Consider the following 23,787-nt stretch of genomic DNA (forward strand, 5'->3'; position numbering starts at 1 on the left):
CGATGGCTCCGGGCAAGAAGCAATCAATAGCGAGCGAAGACATCCAAAAAGCAAATTCGCTTACTGTGATTATTATGCTCCCAGTGCGGGGCTGAATATTGTCATTACGGTTATGATTTATCGAACCGATCGGTTCGGTTTGGGTAGGCAGAACCTTGTCGTCAGAATTTGCATTTGTGGCGAGAGCGCATGAAACAGAAACAAAACCCGATTTGTACCACGAGGCGGATACCGAGAAACGAATTGTAATTGCAATAATTCAACACAAACATACCCCATACTACGATCCGAACCTCATCTCATCTCAGTGGATGAAAATTGGGCGAAGCGAATCTAACCGAACAGTTCATCCGAACTTTCACCAATGCACTCTAAGCACCCGAAGACAGGAGGAAGCAAAAAATCGATGCCAATTTTATGTAAATGAAGACACATGACCAAACCCGGCCGGCCAACTCCCTCCCCAAATGTCCAATCTGTGGAACGGTACCGACGGGCTGGGGTGGGGAAATAGATTCACCCGGCGGGTGGGAGGAGGGTTACCCTTTGCAATCGGCATGCACAATTGCTATAAATTGATTCTGACTGGTTTGCGTTTGCTTGCGAACGGCAGTGCGCGAGGGTCGCCTTGTTGCGGTCGTCCGTGCATCCGGTGCTCAAGTCGTCGGTCCCCATCTCGAGCATGCACACGCCTGCCTGTGTGTGCGATGTCCAATTTAATGCAAAATTTGTGTATTTATGCTAAACTGTTTGGACGCGTACGTCCTACGGCGGGACGTGCAAGGAGGCTTCGATTGTCGGCCCCTTTTCGGCACCGACATCGCGGCATCGATTGATTCCTTTTGCATCCCTCTCGTCCCTCTGGTGGACCGCACCGGAAGCGGCAAGTGGACATGGTAGCGTAACGGACCGGGTAGCAGTTTTCCATTCGCAAACATGGAGCTGGCCGAAAGGAACCTTTTCGCCTTAAAAAGGGTACCCAATATCTTTGAGAATTGGGCAAGTGAAATGTTTTTCTTCCATTTGAGATTTGAATATTCCATCAAATTCGATCATGGTTCAGTTCGTTAAAACGGAGTTCAAGTTCAAAACATGCTAAAAATATTCAAATTCATTCGAAAGGATGAAATTCGTTTGAACTATTGAAGGTGGACGTTACAAGTGCGTTACGATGCGTTAGGTTTCGTAATAAAACCTTAATAAATGCTTTTAAATCTCATTCCTTGGGAGGATTTTGTATGATTTCTTCATCAATGCTCAGGCCTTCGTGACAGACTCGATGAAAATGGCGGGAATATAACAACGGAATAAAGAAAAAATAATACTCGAAACCTCCATTAGTCGAAAAAACCGTTAGCAACTGATTTTGCGCCAGAAAGCCTTCCAGACGTTCGCGAATGTTCAACAATGAAACGTTTGGCGGTTGGTTAAAAAACGCGCCAAAGTTCGTTACAAAGTTGCTCTTCGTTGTCTTTTTGGTATCGGTTCCATCCACAAGGAAATATATAAGCTGGTAAACATAAATCCTTGCTCTGTGCTGCTCAAACCCCAAATTCCCACTGCATCAAATGCCACCCTTCTGATGGGTTTCCTCATCCAGCAAAGAAAAAAAAACCCAACCAAAAACTAACTGTCTGTCATTTAAATCTGCACCGTACGTTCGAAAGGGAATCAATATTTAAAGTGCACCTTAAATCCTTGTGTGACAAGCGTCTTCTTTTCTTCACGATAAATCAAATTACAAAACCCCCGAAGAAGGGTGGAGATTTTCCGGCAAAACGGCAAAAAACGACCCAAAACAAAGACGCATTAAAAGATTTTGTCCGTTAGAAGTGCCAGAACAGCCAGCCCGGTATCTTGGCACCGTTGCTCGCTGGCAAGTAATTTGGCAATTTTCTACACCTTGTCTAACCGTTCGAACCGGCGCAGCATAATGCCTCGGATTGCATAGCGCAACGGTCGTTTTCATCCGAACGATATAGGTATGGGGTGTAGGTTTTTTTTTCTTTTTGGGTTAAAAAACATCAAAATCCTCTCATTTGCTACCGTGAGAATTTCTCGATCGGTGAATAGATTTTTTGGCCAATTTTTCCACCAAAAAGAGAAAAAAAAAAACACAAACACCAACGGTGCGCGTTCCATTGCAAACGATTGCGGCTCACTCATACCATCATTGTAGCATTACTTTTTTCTACAAAAACGGCGGCAAATCCAAGAAAATGCCACGATTAAGGTGGTCGATACACAGCATCGCAAAAGAAAAACGACACGAAAGAAAGAAGAAACAAAAAATCCAACACCCAGCAAAGGAAGAAGGAAAAATCAGTTCGTACGCACAAGCGGACGAAGGTGCAACCCCAATTGCATTTTCATTTTTTGTTTGATTTTACGATTTTTTGAAATCGAACCAGCGAAAAAAAATAGTTCTCTAGCACTCCAGCAGCAGCATGATTTTGTGGTACTTTTTTCGGGATTTTTTCCTCTCTCTCCACATCCCTATGTGTCCTCACCATCGCCTTTGCAGGGTTTTTGGCGAAGGATCGTCCGTAAAAGAACACGAGAGAAGGATACCGAAAAGCGTTTCGACGTGCATCTAGCACCAAATTACCTTATGCAATTTCGGACCGCTTCAAGGTACAATCACATATTCAGCGGCGGCGACAGTGGAGGGATGCATTTGATGACGATTATTCGTTACGCACTTTCTTGCGTCTTGCGTCGTACAAACTTCAACCCGAAGTTGTTCGTCCCTTCCAAACAAAACAAAGCTGTGGTCCGAATGCTAGGACCCTTGATTTCTCTTTTGAATGAGGGACAAGGGCTTACGACGAGCAAGGGACAGTATAATTCCATCCAATACCTGTTCGTATCTTGATGGGGGATGAAAAGAAGTATTGGCGATAAAAGAAAATTCTATCATACCAATTTAAGAAACTTCATGTGGAAGAAAAGCTAAGTTTTATCGTACGAATCAGTATAATTTGAATAATCCTGTAGCAAATCTAGATTTGTTGCGAATTTTTAAAATATTGTTTTATGTTTTATACATTTATCTCAATAGATTATTAAAAAAAATCGCAAATTGCATGTTGCGAATGAAAAGCAAAACTTTTAAAACAATAACAAAATGTTCTATAAAAGAAACATAACGATATAGAGGTGATCCTGGCTCCATCGCCATCCAAACACAACACGCAATAAATAGGTAAAAAAGCACAAAACAACGGAAACCAAGGGAGTAAAAAGTGCGATAAAAAACTAAAAAACTAAATAATTTAAATAGTCTCCGCCTATTTTTTAAAGATTTTTCCCCACTCTTCGATTTGTGCTGCGGTACCACCAACACCACCACTGCCGCGTACAGTATTCGTGCGCGAGAGAGGAAGCGTGTGTGTGTGTGTGTACGCTCAAAACATAACGACGATAGAGCGAACACGGAGCGCGTGCGAACGAAAGAGACTACCAGTGCGTTTAATTTATGCTCTTTCCCCTCCATCCTGCTGCTTTGCGAGCGCTCACTCACACACATTCGCGCTCGTTCTCTCGCTCTCCCTTTTTGGGGGTATCAAGCGGGCGCGCTAGTGTGTGTGTGTGCGTAAGTGCGAGCGCTTTGCTGCAACAGAGCGCGCCCCTCACTGTTCAACACACCAGCATAGTGATAGTAGAGTAAAAAAAATCAGATCTCTTTTACCTCTCCAACAGTTCGGATGCGTGCTATCCATTCATTGCGTATAATTCATCGTAAATAGCAGCACACACGGGACCGCGCGCACGGTTTGTGTTGTGAGCACGCAACTAACCGAAGTATATCCGGAGTGTGCAATTTGCGAAACAACCTGTGCAACGTCGAAGAAAAATAAACCCCCCGACAGCAGTAGTAGGCTATCCACTGTTTACCGCTGTTTTGTAGTGAAGTGAACATATCTTGAGGTGGATTTTTCTTGCATTTACGTCGTAATAGTGCGTACGGCAATGAATGTTGTGTGCGACGTGTCGCGTGCGACGGTGCCCGAATTGTGTGTTTGAAGTCGTAGTAGGCGAAATCGGGTCGAGATGTGATTAACCGCAGCTCGCGTATCGATATAATAATAGTACAATTCCACAACGAAGCAACAGTGCTGTGTGTTTGTTGTTTTGCACTAGTTTGTGCGCGCTTGTGTTGTTTGTGTGTAGTTTAGACAAATTCCCAAACATCCAAACCCTTCCCCCGCGGTAATTTAGCAGTAAAGCTTACTCGTGCAGGTGCACACGGTGCACGGTGCAGGACAAAATTGCGACAAACGGCGGCGAACGTACGCCGAAGTTCCGTAGGTGCCGGGTACGCCGTGCCGCACACTGTGATATGCTATTGTTACCATCGAACTCGAGCCATCTCAGCGAACCGCAACCGACCGGCGTCGCCAGCATGGTCCTGTCGAAGGTCCGGTCCTGGGCGTCGGCACGCGAACAGCGCGACCACCGGGAACGGGGTGATCGCGAGGACAACAATAATCACTCGGTCAAACGGGAGCTGCTGCGTACACCGTCACCCACGCAACGATGTAAGTCCCGGTACACCGGCCCCCGTCCCATCCATCCGTCCCTAGACGTTCTTAGCGCACATCGGCCACATCGTGACACATTTCCTCATTAGTGACTTGTGCTCCGATCGTACGATAAGCGCCAGCCAGAAGACGGCCCGATAAGGTCCGCGCTTCCGCCGATATCGATGGGCGGCCAGGCGGGACCCCTAGATTGAGGTGACAGGTGACGTGACGAGGTGGTAACCACCTCTAAACGGTGCGATAAAATCCCCCTGTTCGTGCACACGTACAGAAGATTACGAAATTTGAGTCGAGTGGTCGAGAAAAGCCTACAGGCAGCTGGTACTAAACGGCCTAGTTAAGAGGCCAACCGTTGCTTAATCGCGAATAAAAGAGCAAAATTCATCGAGTGCTGCTGTTTTATGGACGGTGTATTTGGAGCTCGAGCACCGGTGCAGCAATCGAATGCAAATAATAATAAGGCGACCAAAGGGCTATTTAAATGGATTTGCTCGCTGTGTCCTTACATTGTTGCCCTTTTAGAGGCACACTGCAACTACCGACCTTTGTTTTTGTGGGTGATTGATTTAAAAATAATTTCGAAAATCTAAACTATGTTGATTTGGGGTACTTTACTACAGAATGTTTATTAAAAAGCAATGCATTCGTTGTGGTAGAATTTTTAAACCTCAAGTATTAAACAGTCAAAATGAATGGTTAGGACGTTCTAGTGTAAAAGCTGCTAATATTTTTTTCCATTTGTTGTTTACTTCGATAATAATTGCAAAGTGTGAGTTTTTTGTTTTAATGATTTTTTCTGAGCTCTTATTATAAAACACATACGAACAAGTAATGCTTTTACCTTGATAAAATTGTTTTACACCATAAATATTGGTACAACAAAATGGCATTGACTGACTTTTAGTGTTAAAAAAGAGAATTTAGTAATTAGTTAGTAGAATTTAGCGCTTTCCTCAAACAAAACCAACGAATTTTAATGAATCAATTAACTTGATATTAAAGGATCGATTTCAAATTTATAAAATTCTTAATTGATCACAAGAAAAGCATCATGGATTATAATTTTTTTTACTATCCCGGACCTTGGGTATGCCTGAGCATTAGATTCTAAAACCTTAATCCCAAGCAAAGAAATGAATTTCTCATGAGTATCTATTTTTTTCTCCACCAAATTTTATTGATTATCCAACGAAGACGATTTCCTGCTCTACATACCTTTTTGCCTGTAATTTATCGTCTGTAACATACAATAACACGACAGTACCGACACAAGGCTTCAATTGAAACGGTCGTACGCTAGAATGGGACGCCCAACACTCCGGATGAATCAATGCGCTTCAATGCAAACGCACAAATAATGCACTTTTCTCGCAGAGCCAAAAGAAAACATGCAATGTCGACATCGAATGCACTCTTCGCTCGCTCCAGGACAGCAGATATTATGCGTAACCTTTCCAAGTGTTGTTTTTTCTGTTTTCTCATACAGTTTTCTATTTCATCTATTGCATCCTGGTTTGCATTACCTTTTCGGTGTGTAAACGGCCAAGCTAAAGGAAGATTCGTACCGCGTATGGTTATTATCGTGTGCATCCCTCCGTTGTCCTTGGAATTTCGGGAAAGCTGTACGAAAAAAACAAAAACGGCACCGAAATCAATAGTTCCGTTCGCTTTGTCGAAAAGGTTGATTTTTAGTTTTATTATATTCGATTTTTCCTGTGCTTTTTTTTCCTCTTTCTCTCTCTTTTTTTTTGTTTCTGCGCCACATTCGAAAAGGAAACGGGCAACATGAAAAATCGTTCGCCTTGAATATGCTAACTGATCTGTTTTGCTTCCTGTTCGATCGGTTTCGTCGCTTCACGGCAACCGTCTTGTGCATTTTATCCTCACCTTCGCCACACGGGACAGGTAAAGAACTTCCCACTGCATCACTCCAAGATCCAGACGTATACACACGCACGGACACATAAAAAATACCTTCCTTGTTTTGCTTTCCAACGTCCTTACAACGGCGAACCGTTCTTTTGCGAAGGACTCACCTGCAGGCGTTCTCCCACATATTTTCCACCGAAACCATCGCTGTTGGGCTTGTTCTGTGATGAGTTACAGCTCGAACCGCTGTTTTGCTAGGCAAATTTCTCGCCATCCCAGGAATTGATATTGATCGATCAAGGTTCGGTAGTGTTCGGTGAGGAAAGGCATTAAAAAAAAAGGGACGGAAAAAGGTGAAAACATCAACCAACGGAGCAGACAACTGGGCCGGAGACGAGATCGCTATCGGGTGAACATGATTTTTTGTGCATCCTTTTGCAACTCATCTAATTTCCCTCTCGGGAACATGGGTGCCCTTTACATGGCTGGTTTTCCTAGGCTGGTGCCTTGGTCTTTAGTGCTCGGAAGATGAAATTTCATCCACTTTAGATTCCCTTTCCTTTTTAATCCTTTTCTTTTATTTTTGGTGATGACTCTCGTGCACTCCTGAAGATCTTGCCGAGATCCTTATCGTGCTTCGAAATTGCTTACGATCAGAACCGTGTTTTTTTTTTTCTCGGCGAGTGAAAAGGAAATCGCTCCGAGGTGTATCTCGCAGCAGGTACTATACTGATGCTTTGCCCACTTGGAAGACCCTTTCTTCCCCCTTTTTCGTTACGATTAATCAGGTTGACACTGAAGGAAGACGAATGAAACGCAATTCGCAACAACTCTTTTTGAAGATCGACATTCCTCGGCATTACTGTTTACATTCAGCACACTCTAACGATATGGACGCAAGCGTTAGCCTGCAACTGCACCTGCAAAACTACATATCATAGCCTAAGCTCCCCATAACTGCCTTCGAACAGAGCTTGGCCTGCGGAAGAAAGGGAGGCACAACACAAACAGTAACAACAGCACAGTGCGCGCAATTGTAAAGCCGTTTGGCCACCACCGCCACCACCATCGAGCGCCCCTGCATTTGCAGATCATTAGCACGCAGCGTGCAAAACGAAAAACCCATTAATTAATTATTATTCACTTTATTTTAATTATAATAATTACGACCGCTTCGAGGGGCGACCTCCTTCAACTGGGAAGGGAGGCAGGGTACACCTGCATGTGTGCGGGAAGGGAGAGGTGGGAAGGTGTGTGGAAGCTAAGTTTGTGAAGCGCGGTTTGCGAAGGCGCATTAAAAGGATTATTGAAGCGCCTAATTGCAGTCAAAAAGAATTACACACAAATGTACCGAAGCCCCTTCAACCAATACCGGTGGGGGGGTTGGGTGGGTTAGGGAGAGGGGGTGGTAAGGGGTGGTTGAAAAATTTGCTTACCAAGCTTCGTTGCACCTTTCGTGGCGTTGGCTGCAAATGCGCTTTGGTGCAATGGTTACGAGTGCGTGCACATATGCATAGCAAAATCGCTACTAGAACGAGCGCTGGGAGTGTGAAGGCAGTGTTGGGCGTTACGTTGGCGGTTGGCCCTGCCGGCCCATCGCAATTCGCACCGCAACGGTCGCTGTGATCGGCAGTTCGTCCTCGGTTGCAACGAAACTCCAGCAGGGATTTCTCACCTAAAGATTGCGGGCGATTGGGGTGCAAATTACGGGAACGAAACACCGCCTGTCGTCGGGCTGTGTGTGTGTGTGTGTGTGTATGTCTAACGGGAGGCCAACACCCCACCAAACGCTTCCGACAATTACTCCACTCGTGGAACCCCCGGGCCTACAACCTCGCCCGGGGCGTTAGGAAGAAATGGCATAAATCGTGGCTGATTAATGGAGGCAATCGTCGCAAATCATCCCCACACCGGGCACCGGGCGGGGGGCAAAGGTAGCAGTAGAACTAAAACTACTGCTAATTGGACCACGGGGCAGACGTTTCTCAAGGACACAAACCAAGAATGAATGGAGATGACTTCTAATGATTTAACGCGCACGGTCGGGATGGGACGGGGGGCCGCCCCCCCTTGAGTTCTTGAGATTTTGTTTTATTTAATTTTTTAACTGCGCCCCCCAAAAGCGCCCAAAACGGTTTAGGAGGCATCGGGTCGTCAAACGTCTGTTCCACCTACCTGCCCATTGCATGGACGTTCGTAATTAATTAAATTTGGCTAATGAGCCAAACATGGGATTTGTTCCATCAGGCAAATATATCCCTCCAATGGGCAGGCGATACCGTATAATTGGGAGATATTCATAAAACCTGCGCTGGGAAATGGTCTTTTTATCCTAGGCTGGGATGTTCTCTCACCCGTTGGCCCTGGTCCCCGCCACAAATGCAAAGATGGTCGCAATTTTCCTGCCGCAGTGCTATCGGGGGGACCGGTTCGGCGGAGAGTAAAGATTAGAATGAAAATAGCCACGAATTAAATGCTTTGCGTGCTGCATCACAACACTGACCATCGGCCGGAGTGTCTCCGATCCATCCATCCGTCAAACTCATTTCCAATGTAAATGTGAAGCTCATTAGCTGCAGATGGATGTTGCTAACCCTAACGTAACTTTGCGGGACAACACGCCAAGTGGTGGTGAACGGTGGAAAACTATATTTGGCAAAAATAGGCAAATGGGAAAAACCTGAAAAGCTCACCCCCCCTTCTGATTTGCCTGCTCCATGCCATGAAGGAAAAGCAACTGACAGAAGAAAAACCAGTCGCACCGCACCTTGCCCTGTTGTTGTTTGCCCTGGTCAAGACCCTGCACCGACTGTTCCCCGTGGATGTGTGTACTCATTTAACGCTTAACCATCCATCCATCCGTCAGGCACGCATGCACCTGCGGGACACCTTTTCCCTTCGCTTTGGCCGGGAACGGGAAAAATCACATGCCTATTTGCATAAACAAAAGGCCACACCGATGAGCATCGTCGAAAGCGGACCAGCGGCCGGTAGACCGCCCGTCGATCTGACCGGATCGCTGTAAAAAAAAAAAGACGATCACGGGCCACACGGAAGGAAATGTGTTTGTTCTTTTCCCATTTACCGGGCCGGGTTTTTTCTTCTACTTTTCCTTGTCACATTCACATTCGCGAGCAGAGCAAATATTCAAATAGTCCAAACGGTTTAGCAAAATGGGGAAACAAACACACAAACACACACAACAGAGTGAGCAAAAGGGACAGTCGCTTTTGGTAAATAAATTACACGAGCCAACCGTTTAATGATCGCTTTTTTTTCTGCTCGTTTTGTACCATTTTAAGCAAACGAAAAAAAAAAACAAATGCGTATAACTGCTTTTTTTACTTTTACGGCATCCCAATAAAAGTACAATACGTGCTGCAGGGGTCGTCAACAAACGGACAATTCCGTGCATGACTTTGCATAAGCGAGAGTCAACACAACGGTGTGCAAATTTCTGCTGGCTGCCCGTGAATTGTGAAAGCTCTAGAGATTCGAATTATTCGCTTGTAATGGGACGCATAAAAAAGTGTTTCCTAGTGTGATTGGCTTATCTTCTTTTTTTTTGTTGTTTGCCTGCTGTCACACCTTGTCGGCAATATTTCACCATCCATTTTGCCGGGTTTTCAACCACCCTTGGGGCTGTTGTGGATGATAATTAATTAAACTTTAATGCATCGAACACCCTTCGATTATGCGCACACTCGCAATGGGTGCATATGAGAGTGGGGTGTGCACCCTTATAACGAGAGGTCAAAAGTGTGCTGGCCCCGAAATTTGTCATGCCGTGCCGTGTTCGTCCCTTCTCCTAAACCACACACACACACATTTGCATAAAAATATTTAGACGTACGTATCGGACATTTCGGACCGGGGGCACCGGGTGAACCCCTGCCACCGGGAATGGCGGAAAAGGTGTTTGGCGAAAAGTTTGGTTTGCTGCTTTGCAATTATTTATTAGAGGGATTCTGATGCGTTCTGATGAGCACACCGGACACATCATGGGTCGAACTGCCTTTTTTTTATTTTTTTTTTTTTGCTAAAATCCCTCCGGGAACAATAACGGTCCAATGTCCGCAGCTACCACTCAGAGTGCCGGCCAGCGCTATTCCCTGGCCGCCGTTGACCGACATGCCTATAAAATATCGATGGACACGTCGCCGAAGACGTATTATACGAGCCGATGTTTAAGATCCTTTCATCCCCGAGAGCAAGCATCCCTTTTTGGCTGGCGGTAGGGTGGCTGCCTGCCCGGTGGCTGTGCGCCGGGTTCGACCGGTGTGCCCGGTGTGGCGGGGTATAAATAATAGCGCCCTAATACTGTCACCAGTATTCCCGCACCCACACACACACACAGACAGCGACAGGACCCATTTTCGTTTGCAGATGGTGTGTTAGCACCGGTTGTCCACCTTCGCACAGTTCTTTCCGCTCCCTTTTCCCCCTCCAAAATCCCCGGAGTCCCCGGAGTCTGCTGCTGCTGGTGGTAATCTAACACTTCTTTGCGAGTTTAGTGGTGTTTCTTGTTGTTTTTTTTTCTTTCTCTTCTCTCCTTTCTGCTTGCCTTTTTGGTGTGCCTTCCAGTGACCAGGCGTCCCACACTACTAGGTGTTTGGGCCCTTCATTTGGTTATAGAAAAAAAAAGGTGGAAGAAACACGGAGGAATCCACGGAGTGGTGGCTTTCCAGTAAAATGGGGGAACAGGGAAAACGCCGAGGGTTGCGAGATGCTGAGATGAAAATATATTGACATGTGCACACTGTTGAATAGGCCAGGACTCGCGCTAAGGGGTGTTGGCCTAAGAGCGTACACATGGCCGTGTGTTTGGATGTCCTGAGCGGTGTCCAGTGTTCCCCTTGCGTTTTAATTTATTGCAATAACGAAACCGTAGCAACTCCTCTCGATTACTTTCGGACATGTAAATAATTCACCAATTCCCCAATACGAAATTCTTCATAAAAAGAAGCTCCGTTTTTATGGAACATGCGACACTGTCGGTGTATAAATTATTCCCTTATTTTAATACCTTTCTTTCCTATCGGCTCTACTCGTTACAGATCTAAGCATAAAAACACCAAAATCACCATCTCCGCCCCGTTCGCACGGTAAGTAATAGTATCATAACGCGCGTACGATATTTTCCATTTTACGCCGTCAAACGGTTGCGCGTGCCCAAAATTACGCTACGCAACCGAAGGATGGGGTTGAAATGTTCGGTGCGTACGAGACGAATCAATTGATTTGTTCACCGAATCGCATTTCCCAAACAAAAAAAAAAAGAAACTCCCTAAAACCCACCCTTTCATTAGCCTAATCGCTTCCCTTAACCCCTTTCTCTCCTGGAGGACTTTCGAAGTTTCGAAGTATTCACCCCCTTTTTTGTTGGGTATGGGTTAAACAAAAATACACACACCCCGGGCTGGGTGCATCGCGATTGGCACACGACCAAGATTATCGACTCTTCATTAGCATCATCGTAATCATCGCTCCCGTCCGCACACGATCGACGACCCGGAAAAGGATATAGGGAATGGAACGCATTGCGATATCGCTCTCAAAGATCGATCGTCCTTATTGTGATGGTGATGTTAATGTCCCTTCTTTCTTCCGTTTTTTTTTTCACCACGACCTCTTGCGTAAAAGTTCCTGGTCGCACGCGCCCAACAAAACACGGGACCCTACTCAAAGGGCATACGGGCCACAGCCACCACACCAATCAAGCCCCAGAATCGGAAGATGATGGGTGAATTAACGATTAAAACTCTAAACCTCCACCAGAAAACCCTTTTTTTTTGTCTTTCCCCGCCGATCCCAGGTTTCGGGTCCTTGCAAGGGTTAGAAAACATTGCCCAACACTAGACGAGCACGAGGAAGGGAAGCCATGAATCACGATGTATTCTCGTGCGGCTCGTGCCAGTCCTTGGGAGGAAAAAAGAAAAGGAAGCGACATTCAAGGAACGACGCAGAAAGACAAACACTCGACCCCCGGAATCAAGATTTATTTTCTCACTTAGTTAATAGTTTTACGATCTGTTTTCCGCGCTCTCTCTCTCTTGTCATCCCTTGCTTATTCCGAACCGGTCCTTACAAAGGTCCTAAACGCAACCACGGAACCGAACTTTTGTAGACATTTGTTATCTTCTTGCACACGCTTTTTTTGTTGCTGCTGCTGCTGGGGGTATATAAATATAAACTTCACCGGTAAACCGTTTTTGGGCATCGCCAAAAAGGAAAAGGGTTCAGCGGCGTAATCTTTGACTTTTCCCGGCTTGTGTTTTGCTGGCTGTCACTCGCTCACTCTCTCTCTCTCTCTTTCTCTCTTCGTCGTGGAGTTAGTTTGAGGTTGACATTTAACACCACGGCGGCTCTACCTGGCGAAAGGACACGTGTCTAACAAAAGAATGGAGAAGATTTGAAGCTGGGTTATTTTGGGTGTTTGTACACCCTTGAGAAAGCAATCCGACAGCAGGAACGTGCGTTAAAAAAAAGGGGAAATTGTTGGAAAATTCCATCCCCAAAATGCCGCACCTGTTCAGCAGATGGTGTAATCCCTTGTCAAACAATACAAAAAAAACTAAAGGATGCTTTCTAAAATCGAACCGTATCCTTTCGGCTGAGCGCATCCAAATACTCCTGTAATCGTTTTGTTTAACAATGATAATAAATATTTTCCCCAATTCATTCCTTCCCGTACATAACGATCAAGAGAGAGGGACTTTGTCACGATCATTAATTAAATATTTAAATATCCGCTCTCAATTATTCACCTGCTCAGCCCTGGCGTGCCCTAAGTTTTCTCACCCCTGGCCGTGTGACGGGTAATAAAGTGCGTTATTTTAATGCGATTGAATGATAATCATCATCGGTGAGCAACTCCTTCCCCCCCACAGCAATTCAGGACCTCAAGTGTGTATTATCGTCCTATCAAAGGGAAAGGGTTAATTTATGAGCCCACTGCCTCCCCATCACACCACAATCCGGGATGGGTTTTGGCTGTTGTGGTGAAGGACTTCATTTAACGCATCCTAACCAACAACCCTGTGCTACTACGATAAACAGGGCTTCAACAAAAAAAAAGGATACAGCATGTAACAATCCACTGCCTACTTTGTTTACCTTTCGGTATCCTGAGGTTGGTTTTTTTTTGCATTTCCTCCTCGTCATAGTCCTAGCGTTCCATTAAATATGCATTTATTCACCGGGACGGCGTACCCTGTGTGCGTTCGGGGAACCCTTTTTTTTCTTGGTCGTTGGGGTTGCACAACCAAGGGTTCGAGGTGCAATTCAAATGAGACATCCCTTTTTTTTGAGTTGCCTACTTCGCCACCAAAACCAAACTACCCTCTAATTTCCTCTCCGCTTTGCGTTGCGCAATTCGTCGTCAAATGCTCGTTCTCGCCGATTCACCATTGTTGATTGAATCAAAATATTTAAATTGAACCCCTAGAGATATGGGAGGTTGGGTTACACGGTGGTGTGAAACGAAATTTTCCAAAACTAGGGATACAACTACCCCTTTTTTGGAAACCTGTTGAAGCGTAATTAGCCTAATCAAACAATGCCTCGTGTTGCACCAATCGTTTCGCTATGCAAGCACCCTAAGGATCCTCGTTTTATTTAAAATAAAAAGTGTGCCTTTATTATGTTGTAATGATGACAGCAGCCACAGAAAAGGGGTTGATTCGTGATGCCCTTCCACTGTTCACTGTCAGAATTTGAATATGCCGTTGCGCCGGGGTTCGGGATACACGCGTTTCCTATAAACGGGGCGACTAATGCGCGAACCAATCGCGATCGTTTTCCGCTGCCCGGGAAGCTCGAAAAGCGGCGCCACTCTCAAACTCACCGACCGACCAGTCCGATCGTTTTTGCGGGATTTATGTCTTATGATGATGGTTGCCGATTTCTTTGCATTTTGCCGTGTTTTTACCATTCCGCTTCGGGGTTGTAACCGGGGTGAGAGAATAAAAAACCGCGTCCGCGTCCATTTTGATTCTTCGGGGCTCCGATTTTACCGGCACGGCAAAAATGCTCGCGTTCCGGGGGTGTAATTTAATTGCAATAAAAATGGGTTTTAATTGAAATTTCAAATCACGACTTCTGTGTGCTGTTGTTGGTGGTGGTGGTGGCATTCAGAACCCCTGGCACGGTTTGTGTGTGTTGTTGGGGATGATTTGATAGTTTTGCCTTCGCTGCGCGGGTTTTATTTCTCTTGCAAATGATACCCTTTTCGCTATTTTCCTTTCTTTTACCGTTCCGAAGGGAGAATGAAGGAATGGTTTAGCAGTGGTGTAATGATTTCGCGATTCTCCGAACTGTGCGCGAAACCCGCTGAATGAAAGGCACGATCTACTTCGGGAAGTTGCATAAATTGGTAATAAAATAAGCAAAAGAACGAATAATCTTCCACCACGCCGAAAAACATTAAACATTCTGGGAAAGTATCTTTCTCCCTCGATGGTGCTTCGCCCTCACGCGGATGGGACCACGCGGACCATCCGGGCGGTCCTTTTGGTGCGGGAAGGGATATCCGACTGGCAAATAAATGCGGTAGCAATAAAGGGTTTTTTTTGTGGCGTTGTTCGCTGAATGGTTCCGACCGCGGCAGAACCGTCCGTCATAATACTTGTGATGATGAAAGCGGGGAAGAAAAAAACCAACAAACCCCCAGAAGGAAATGTGTCTGGTTGTGTTGTAATAATTGTAATTACAATAGTGGAGATCATTTTTCTTCATTATGGCAATATTTAAGCATCGTTTTATGCGACCGCAGCTCGGTTCCAATTAGCGGTGCCCGTCACGCTTCTTCACGCCCACCGCCCTCCCTCCCCGGTCCCGTAACATGTGGTCAAAAACGAGCAGTTTGTCCAAATCAACCACTTTTAGGCATTCCAATCTCACACCGGGAAAACAAACCCCCCGCAGTGGAAAAACGGAGACAAATGAACCCGGACGGTGCAGGGACTAACATTCTGATTTGGGAAACGATTCAATTCCCGTAGTAGCGTAAAATCTTTCCCTCGATGGAAAATGCCCCTTGTTGTCTGTTGGTGCGCCACGAGGGAAAACCACAAGTCGGTTGGTTGAATGGTTCATTGGACCGTGAAAAATGTAAAATTCCCATTTTGCTCCTTACCCATTCCACAACAAGTGGGACGCACCCTCTTTCAAGCTCCCTGGTCATTTTTCTCGTTGGTGGAAAATTTAAATTTTTCACGTGCGCCATCCGCGCAAGGATCAAATGAACATCACCCATTCTGTGACGAAACAGGATTATCCTTCGGAAGTGCTTCGGAGAGAAACGATTGAACAATCGAATCGACCGTTCTGTGGTCAAGTTTAAAGGAAAATTAATGGGATTTTGTTGCAATTTTTACAACGTCGGCATACCATCAAGGCTCGTGATTGCGACCATCTGGACCAACCGTTGTTAAAGATCAATCCACACGTGCACACACACACCCTCGCCCGAAAAGGGGTCATTCGCAAAAAGGGTGAGTTTTGCATCCCTCTTTTTTTTGCTCCAGCACAAGCCAAAAGGGGTAGCAGCTGGCAAGCTCACTACTGGCCAGTGTCCGGCCAGCGTGCTATATTCGGAGTTATTTCACACTCTCTCTCACACACACATACACCGTTTGCATACGAACGTGTGATATCCTGTGTGGACGAGGGATGAAATTTAAATCTTTTCACACTTCGTACAATACAATTTTATGGTTCACTGCATATGTGGCACCAGAAGCGAAGCCAGCGGAAAACGGATCGTTCGTTTGCTGGCCCACCACCGCTAGAGTGGCTAGAGTGGAGGGGTTTAAGAACTTCCGAACTTGCCCTTGCCCGGTATAGGTGTCCGTGTCCGGGTGAGTTTATTATTCAAAATTTATGCAAAAGAAAAATCACCACCAATCGGGGAGTCGGAGCGGGCATGGAATCGCGCGCCCCGATCGTCGTCCGTAGATGGAGAGTTTTGATTTTTTATTTTCCGATGTGGTCATGCGAGTGTGTCCGGTGTTAGGATTTAGGCAACGGCAGCACATTCGATGTGATGAATATCAATGAAGCTACTGCAAGGCTGCTGCTGGCCGGTTCTGGTGTTCGGCAAAGGCAAAAATCAATGCTGCAATAAAAATTCATACTTTCGATATCAAATATTCATCATCACCTTTATCATCGGGTGGTAAAGAAACTGGCAGCAGCGCACGTTACGATGGGCCTTCATGGCAGCTGAGCACACGAAGGGAGCTGGTTTTTTTTTGCGGTCATTTCTTTTTTGCATACACCTTAAACGAGTTCTCTTCTCTTTGAGGGGGGGGGAAAAAGGGAATGCACTCCACACGGGCGAGTGGTTTTTGCATCTGTTTGCTTTTATAACAATGTTGGGATGAACTCAGTTGGGATGAAATCTACTCTTCTGGGATGGAAAAGTGCTTATTTAGTAAGCAAAATGGACCGTTTTATAATAAAATAGATGATTCGGTACTTTTTCTCGATCACATTGTAGAATGGAAGGTTGGGAATAAAAATATCTCGTTAGTGGTACCGTGAGTGAATATGAAATGGAGAAACTGTTTTTTGAGAGAATAAAATATTGAAATGAAGAAACAAAAGATAAAAATTATATTCTAGGATGTTATGTAATTAATTTCATAAAATACTTCATGGTATCTAAAAAACTTCTTTATGATGAGTACCCCTGTTAACTTGTTTTTAGCATAACGAGCAGTTGGAACCCTTTTTTTTATTGATACCGAATGATAAGGAATGATATTCACAATGCCAGCAAAGAACCTGTGACCTGTTGGTCCATAGATAAGGATTGCGAATTTAAAGCAATAATATTGAAGTTCTTCTAACGCAGTACTTGAAACGTTAGCAGTTCGAAGAATTAAGAACTGATGGAGATACTTTGGCCAGGAAATTGTTTCTGTCGAGATAAAACAATCAAGAAGATTAAAGAATCGCAAACATGTTTGAGTTGTTGATTGATCTACACCTGTGAGGGCCCAAAGAATTGTTTGGAATGCTTTTATTGTAAAAAATATTGTTATTTTATGCACTTTCGATATGTTTATGCATTGGCAATGCAATGACAAAAACAAATTTCCATTCTACTTTTAACAACTCAATTAATTTCATTATAAAGATCTACAATAAGTCTAGAGAGTATTCTTATTGCTGCTTGTCTTTTTTAGAGGTTGAGAATAGTTAAATGAGTTAAATATACTTTGAATGGCCGTTATGGGATTAAACAAGTTATGAAAGAGTTGACTATACTTGAACTTTTACAGTAAGATCCTAATTGCCTAACTGGGAAAACTAAACGTATGAAAAAATTATTAAAAAATAATTGTTATTTGAGGTATTTTTATAATTTATTTTTTTTAAGAGTTAGTTTTTCATTCACAAAGTATATCGGAAAAATCTAAATTTTATAACTCGAATTCCCAATGGAAAAATAAATTTCTGCCCAATATCTCCAGTAGCACCATTTTATCAAACGCCCCCACTCGCAAAAGGTAAATAGTTTTGCATTATTTAGCAAACCGATTGAATTGGAAATCTAGGTCTTGCAGCCAAACACAAACAAACGATTTGAATGACAGTAAAAGATATGCAAACAATGAAAAAAAAATCCCCCCATACAAACACATGAGAGCGACATTCCCAGCCGGCCCCAAACCGGGCAAAAGGCCGGGCCAGTTCTGGTCAGTACCGCTCGATATGGTAAGACCTCCATTTCAGTGAACCTCCACAGCTTTAGATTTCTCCAAACGTTCTGCAAACCCATTTTGTATGCGCTTATCGGAAACGGCGTCATCATCAGCCGGTTACACCGGCCAACAGCGTACCCCGTTATGTGTGCGACGACGCATCGAGCAGCAGCAAACGATCAGCACAAAAAAAAAAATCATTCATTTCCCATTTTACGTTTAGAGCTCGTACAAATTTCATGCAATTTGTTGCACCCAAATGCTGGTGGCCACGCCGAAAAAAGCGCATTCAGCTGCAGTTACCCCTTTTTAAATCCGGGCTCCCAGGCAAAGGGGGTGGAAAACTTTGGGTTGCAATAAATTTTCACATTTATTGTTTGGCCATTTTTAGTTCCCTCCTTATGACACCCTCGTTCTCCGCCCGTCCGCCTTCTTCGCGTCTAATTGCACGCTATCATCCGGCGGTTCTGTGCCTCGCTTTTATTAACCATCATTTGGCCCGGCAGTGTGTGAGGCCGATACCGATCAATCAACCGTTTTTCGTGAGTCCTCCACCGATCGATTGTGACACATCCTCCGGGTGCATTCGAAGTGTGTACAGTTGCGCCATTTCTCTAGCTGTAATCAATTACCCCGACCTCCTCGCCGTTCTGTGTCGATCGGTATCGTACGGACGGCGCTGCCTACGTAAGCTGGCGGTTTGAAACCCATAATTCACGTTGTAATTTTTAATTTCTGTATAACCCCTTCCTGGGCACAAAGGGAACTTAAAGGGGTTGGTGGAAAACAACCCCCCAACAAGCGTGTCGTCGTCAGCCCTTGGAAGCTGTCCTGACTGAGTGTGTAGAATTGTTCACGGGCAACATGGTTTGGATAATTGACAAAACAATACCGTTGATTTCGTCCGATACGAAAGCGATACGTTGCGTTGTCTCCTCATACATGTCAGCTGTATGGCCTCAAACACAAACACACAGAGAGAGAGACACAGTGCAGTGAAATCGGGGTTTAAACTTTATCCCTTCACACTTGACCAACGTTTTAACTTTGGATCGGAAATCGTTGTTAAATGTGTTTAACAACCCTCGGTTTTTCTTGCAGCATCAAACCGGTGCACTATGCCGGACCATAAATCCATAAATCCTTTCCCTCTCTCTTGCTGGATTTGAAATACTTGAAACTGATTTTTATTGTATTTTTAATTACATAAATCATGGCCCCCGTCAGTAATGTAATGTCTGCCCGCACAAGCCACACGCCGCAGCACCGTTTTGTCGTTGGATGAGGTTCGTCGCTTAGGATGAGTTTTTCGTTTTGCGTGACGATTACATGTTGTTTCGATGTTACTTTGTATGACCCAATTTCGGAACGGAAAGAATACTTCCCAAAATTATATACCCAGTTTTTATTTTTACTTCACTGACCTACTACAACCGGTACCGGTACGCGTACGTCATAAAAGTCATTTCCTGGCTGTAGGCAACCACCCTTGAACTTGGAAGTTTCTACCATTCCCTTCGTTTTTTTTCTTTGCAATCGGGCCGTGGATGACACGGATTGTTGTAATGTTGGCTTGTTACGCCCTTGTTATAATGTTTTCCCCTTTTTTTTTATTTATCGTACCCTTAAAAATGCAACGAAATGATTCTGCAAGCGGAAGAGTTGCCTGCTAATACTGCTGTTACATGATTTGTTTGTAGAAAAAAAAGAACTGGAAAACCCGAGTCGTAAAGGAACAGAACATAAACGAGATGGTGGTTACCTATTCGAGACTATGTAGCGAGAAAGTGTTCCCGGGGTGTCTTTCGGTTATTTTGAAAGCGGTAAAAAAGGGGTTGATGATCGAACCCCTTACCGGCACGCAAAATGCATTCAACGTTCGTCATCAGCGCAACACACGCAAAAGGGGGAATTGCTTTCGCGTATGGTGCGCAGCAACCAGAAAGGAGTTTTTTTTCCCAATCTGTCGCAGCATCATCGCCGTTTTTTAACCCTCTTCCAGCGCCGTGATTGGTCCGTTGGGTGTGCGGAAAAATCAAATCCCTAATACAAGCCAAGAGAGAGAGAGAGGGAAAAAAGAAAGTACAAATGTTTTGATTGTGTCTAAATTTCTTCTAAAACCCTCTTTAAAAGCAGCCCCAGCTTCACTTTTTGCACAGTAGCTCGTGTCCTTGACGCAGTCTTAGCGCAACACCTTATTGCATTCAGCCAGCCAGAGCGTCTTAATGATGCAATTTTGTGCTCCCTTCCTACCGAGCAGGATCTACGTTATCGTTATGACTTTCACGCTCAGAACATTGTGTAGAGATTTAATAAATCCCGTACACCGGGTGGCCTAAAAGTGCGTCACAACACAATGCGGCGTTTTCCCCTTTCTTTTTTTTTGTTGCTTTTGGGACAACAATTAAAACTAGGTCATTACGAAGGAAAGCGTGTTAATGGTGTGTTCTGTTTTGCTATTTTCCATTTCCCCATCAAACAGACGACATCGACAGCGATCGTGACGATGGCAGTGATCGGGAGAACCTCAGCAGCCCTATTCCAAACGAGCGTCCGGAACGAACCACGCCACTCAATCTGGTAAGTGATTACGGCTTTAGCGTCCACTAAAAGCGGTTCAATTTGTAATTCCTTTTTCCTTCCCAACAATCTCAACAGATCACGGATTCTTCACGACGGACACCATCACCACCGGCATCCAGTGCCGTCCCGGGTGGAGGTTTAGGCGTTGCCCTTGCTGCCCTACAGAACCATCTGCCCCTCAGCTCGCTGTTCCTGCAGAACCAGCTCGGGCTGGGCGGATTGGCCGGGCTGTCCGGGCAGGACATCGGTATGCTTCAGCAGGCCCTCCAAGCACAGCAGGCCTCCCTCCAGCAACAGCTACAGCAGTACATGCTGCTCCAGGTGCAAGGAAGCGCGGCCGGTGCGAACGGAAATGCTGCTGCGGCGGCCACGGCACAGGCACAGGCCGCTGCCCAATTCCTCATGCAAAATCAGGTACGCATCCGGGTTACGTGTGGTGGTATAAAGCTGCTCTCAACTGGAACCACAGGCACAAAACCAATGGCAAATGTTCCTTGTTCTCTTTAATGCTTCCGATCCACGTTTGCGCCCTGCCGGATGGATACAGCTAAGTCTCAACTTTCCCACCCAAAGCTGTTCCGTCACCCCGGGCCCCGGCAATGATTGTGCCGGTGGAACACGATCGCCCGGTAGCAAATCTATCAGCAACGGTAGTGCTGCTGCCCCTATCATCAGCGAGGGACAACAGACCGTATCTCGAACATCGATGCAGGTCACTAGTTCGCTTCGTTGTGTTGCATGACTGCCTGTTAAATAATAATCCGACCCCAAACCATCGCCACAATGTTGTCTAAAACATTCCTTCAATTTTTTCTCCCCACTATCAGGTCCAGCAGGCCGTCGCACAGCTGCAGGCACTGCAGAAACAGCAGCAGTTGAAACCGACCAGCTCCACGCCAACACCGGGCGCCACAGCGACCAGCTCTCCACTGCACAGCCCGTCCGGAAGTCCGGGACTACATCACCATTCCACGCAAACGGGCGCCATGCTAGGCGCGAGCCAAACGACACCGCCCAACGTGAGCCAGATGAATGTGGGTGGTATACTGACGCCCTCAACACCCGGATCCGGCGCCCATACGCCGCAGTTGCAGAAACATTCGGCTGCACCACGTGCGCTGGAACCGTCGCCCGAAGAGACGACCGATCTGGAGGAGTTGGAACAGTTCGCCAAAACCTTCAAACAGCGACGGATAAAGCTAGGGTTCACGCAGGGCGACGTTGGGCTGGCCATGGGGAAGCTGTACGGGAATGACTTCTCGCAAACAACCATCTCCCGGTTCGAGGCACTTAACCTGAGCTTCAAGAACATGTGCAAACTAAAGCCGCTGCTACAGAAATGGCTCGAGGACGCGGACAGTAGCATCTCCAATCCTGGCGGGTAAGTGTCTCCTGATGGGTGTTGGTGGAGTCATTCATACGAACTCACTAAAAGATTCATGAACCTCAAACGATCTCCTAAGATAGATAAACTTCAAAATACTCACGAGTCCCCAAAGATAAATCTCTAAAGATTCATGAGGATCCAAAGATCAATGTTGTGACTGTTATCACAACGCGCGTTGTTTACACTAGAGTAGCCCTTACAACAGCATTGCTGTTGTAAGGTTTCGGAGTTAGGATGATGGTGGAACAGTACCCACCATCATTATAGCAGCGGTTACGATGGCGCCCTGGGAAAAGAGCATAAATAAGGCCGAAGGATGCGCCTTCGGCCTCTTTCACCGCGAACCGTACTGAAATACACACTAATTTTGTGATATACTTCAAAGAATATCGAACATTATTACTTTACTTAGAACGGGACGCAAACATCCGCAACAATCAATGATTCTTTAAAGACGCAAGAGCCAATGAATCTCTAAAGATTTATGATTCTTTGAAGAGTTTGATGAATCTCTAAAGATTCAAGAGTCTTCAAAGCTCAAACGATCTCTAATGATCAGTGTTCCTCTAAAGACTTGTGATAATCAAAGATTCGTGAATTGCCATAAATATTCATGCTTCTTCAGAGTTTTATTCCGATTAGCCTTTGAATCGTTCGAGTCTTTAGAGATTCTTGACTCTTGAAAGAACTTTGACTCGATTCTGAATCAGATCCACCCAACACTATCATATACTATTCTGCTCTAATCTCTAGAGACGCTAATCGAGACGAACTCCTACTTCACAGGCGCATCTTCAGCCCGGCCGCCCTGTCCAACACGATGGCCACACCGGAAACGATGGGCCGGCGGCGCAAGAAGCGCACCTCGATCGAAACCTCCGTCCGGGTGGCGCTGGAAAAAGCGTTCCTCGTCAACTGCAAACCGACGAGCGAAGAGATCTCCACCCTCGCGGACAACCTGTGCATGGAGAAGGAGGTCGTGCGCGTATGGTTCTGCAACCGGCGGCAGAAGGAGAAGCGAATAAACCCACCCAACGGTATGGACAGCCCGACACACTCGTCCGCCAGCGGGGAACTGTTCCCCGCCGGTCTCGTACCGGGTCTATCCTCACCTTCGTCCGCATCCGGTGGTGGTAGCGGGGGGCACCATTACGCATCGCACCATCACCACCATCAGCCCCACACGCCCGGTTCCAGCATCAAGCAGGAATGACCGCACGGCCGTGGTGCTTGCGTTTGGTCCCCCACATCGGCGGCGATGGACCGGGCGGAACAACCCCCGATGGCGGGCTATCTGCACTGAGCGCTGCCACAGGATTTCAAACCCGTTTCATGGGCTTCACCCCCCACATATCAGCCAACTCGTGCGCCGGGGTGGATTATACGGTTCATACAGCTGTGTATACACACAAACACACACACACACACATATACACATCCACACATACACAATCAATGCTAGTAAGTATCGAGGTGTTTTTTTTTTGCATACGGATACATGCGGACACGCGTAGTAATAATGAGAAAAGAGGCGCTAATATAGTCACAATGAGATACATACATGCGTAATATACTGCTCCATACGTAGTTTGATTAGTTTGATAAGAGAGCAGAAAGGGGGAAGACTCTAACTCTAGAACGTGTGGAGAAGTCAGTGTGTATACCAACAAGTAATGGATGGGGTAGGGTGGAC

The 23,787-nt window shown here is 45.7% G+C and overlaps 1 protein-coding gene across 1 annotated transcript; it reads left to right on the forward strand.

Annotated features, from left to right (window-relative positions):
* Positions 1 to 4,342: 4,342 nt before the first annotated feature.
* On the forward strand, positions 4,343 to 23,541 carry LOC128302669 (protein nubbin-like). The gene is made up of 5 exons (XM_053039535.1): positions 4,343 to 4,541; positions 20,607 to 20,704; positions 20,783 to 21,121; positions 21,535 to 22,088; positions 22,893 to 23,541. Exons 1-5 carry the CDS (start codon positions 4,343 to 4,345, stop codon positions 23,305 to 23,307), a joined length of 1,605 nt encoding a protein of 534 aa, XP_052895495.1. The 3' UTR covers positions 23,308 to 23,541.
* Positions 23,542 to 23,787: the final 246 nt, after the last annotated feature.

Source organism: Anopheles moucheti, chromosome 3, assembly GCF_943734755.1.
Source record: "Anopheles moucheti chromosome 3, idAnoMoucSN_F20_07, whole genome shotgun sequence".
NCBI lineage: Eukaryota > Metazoa > Arthropoda > Insecta > Diptera > Culicidae > Anopheles > Anopheles moucheti.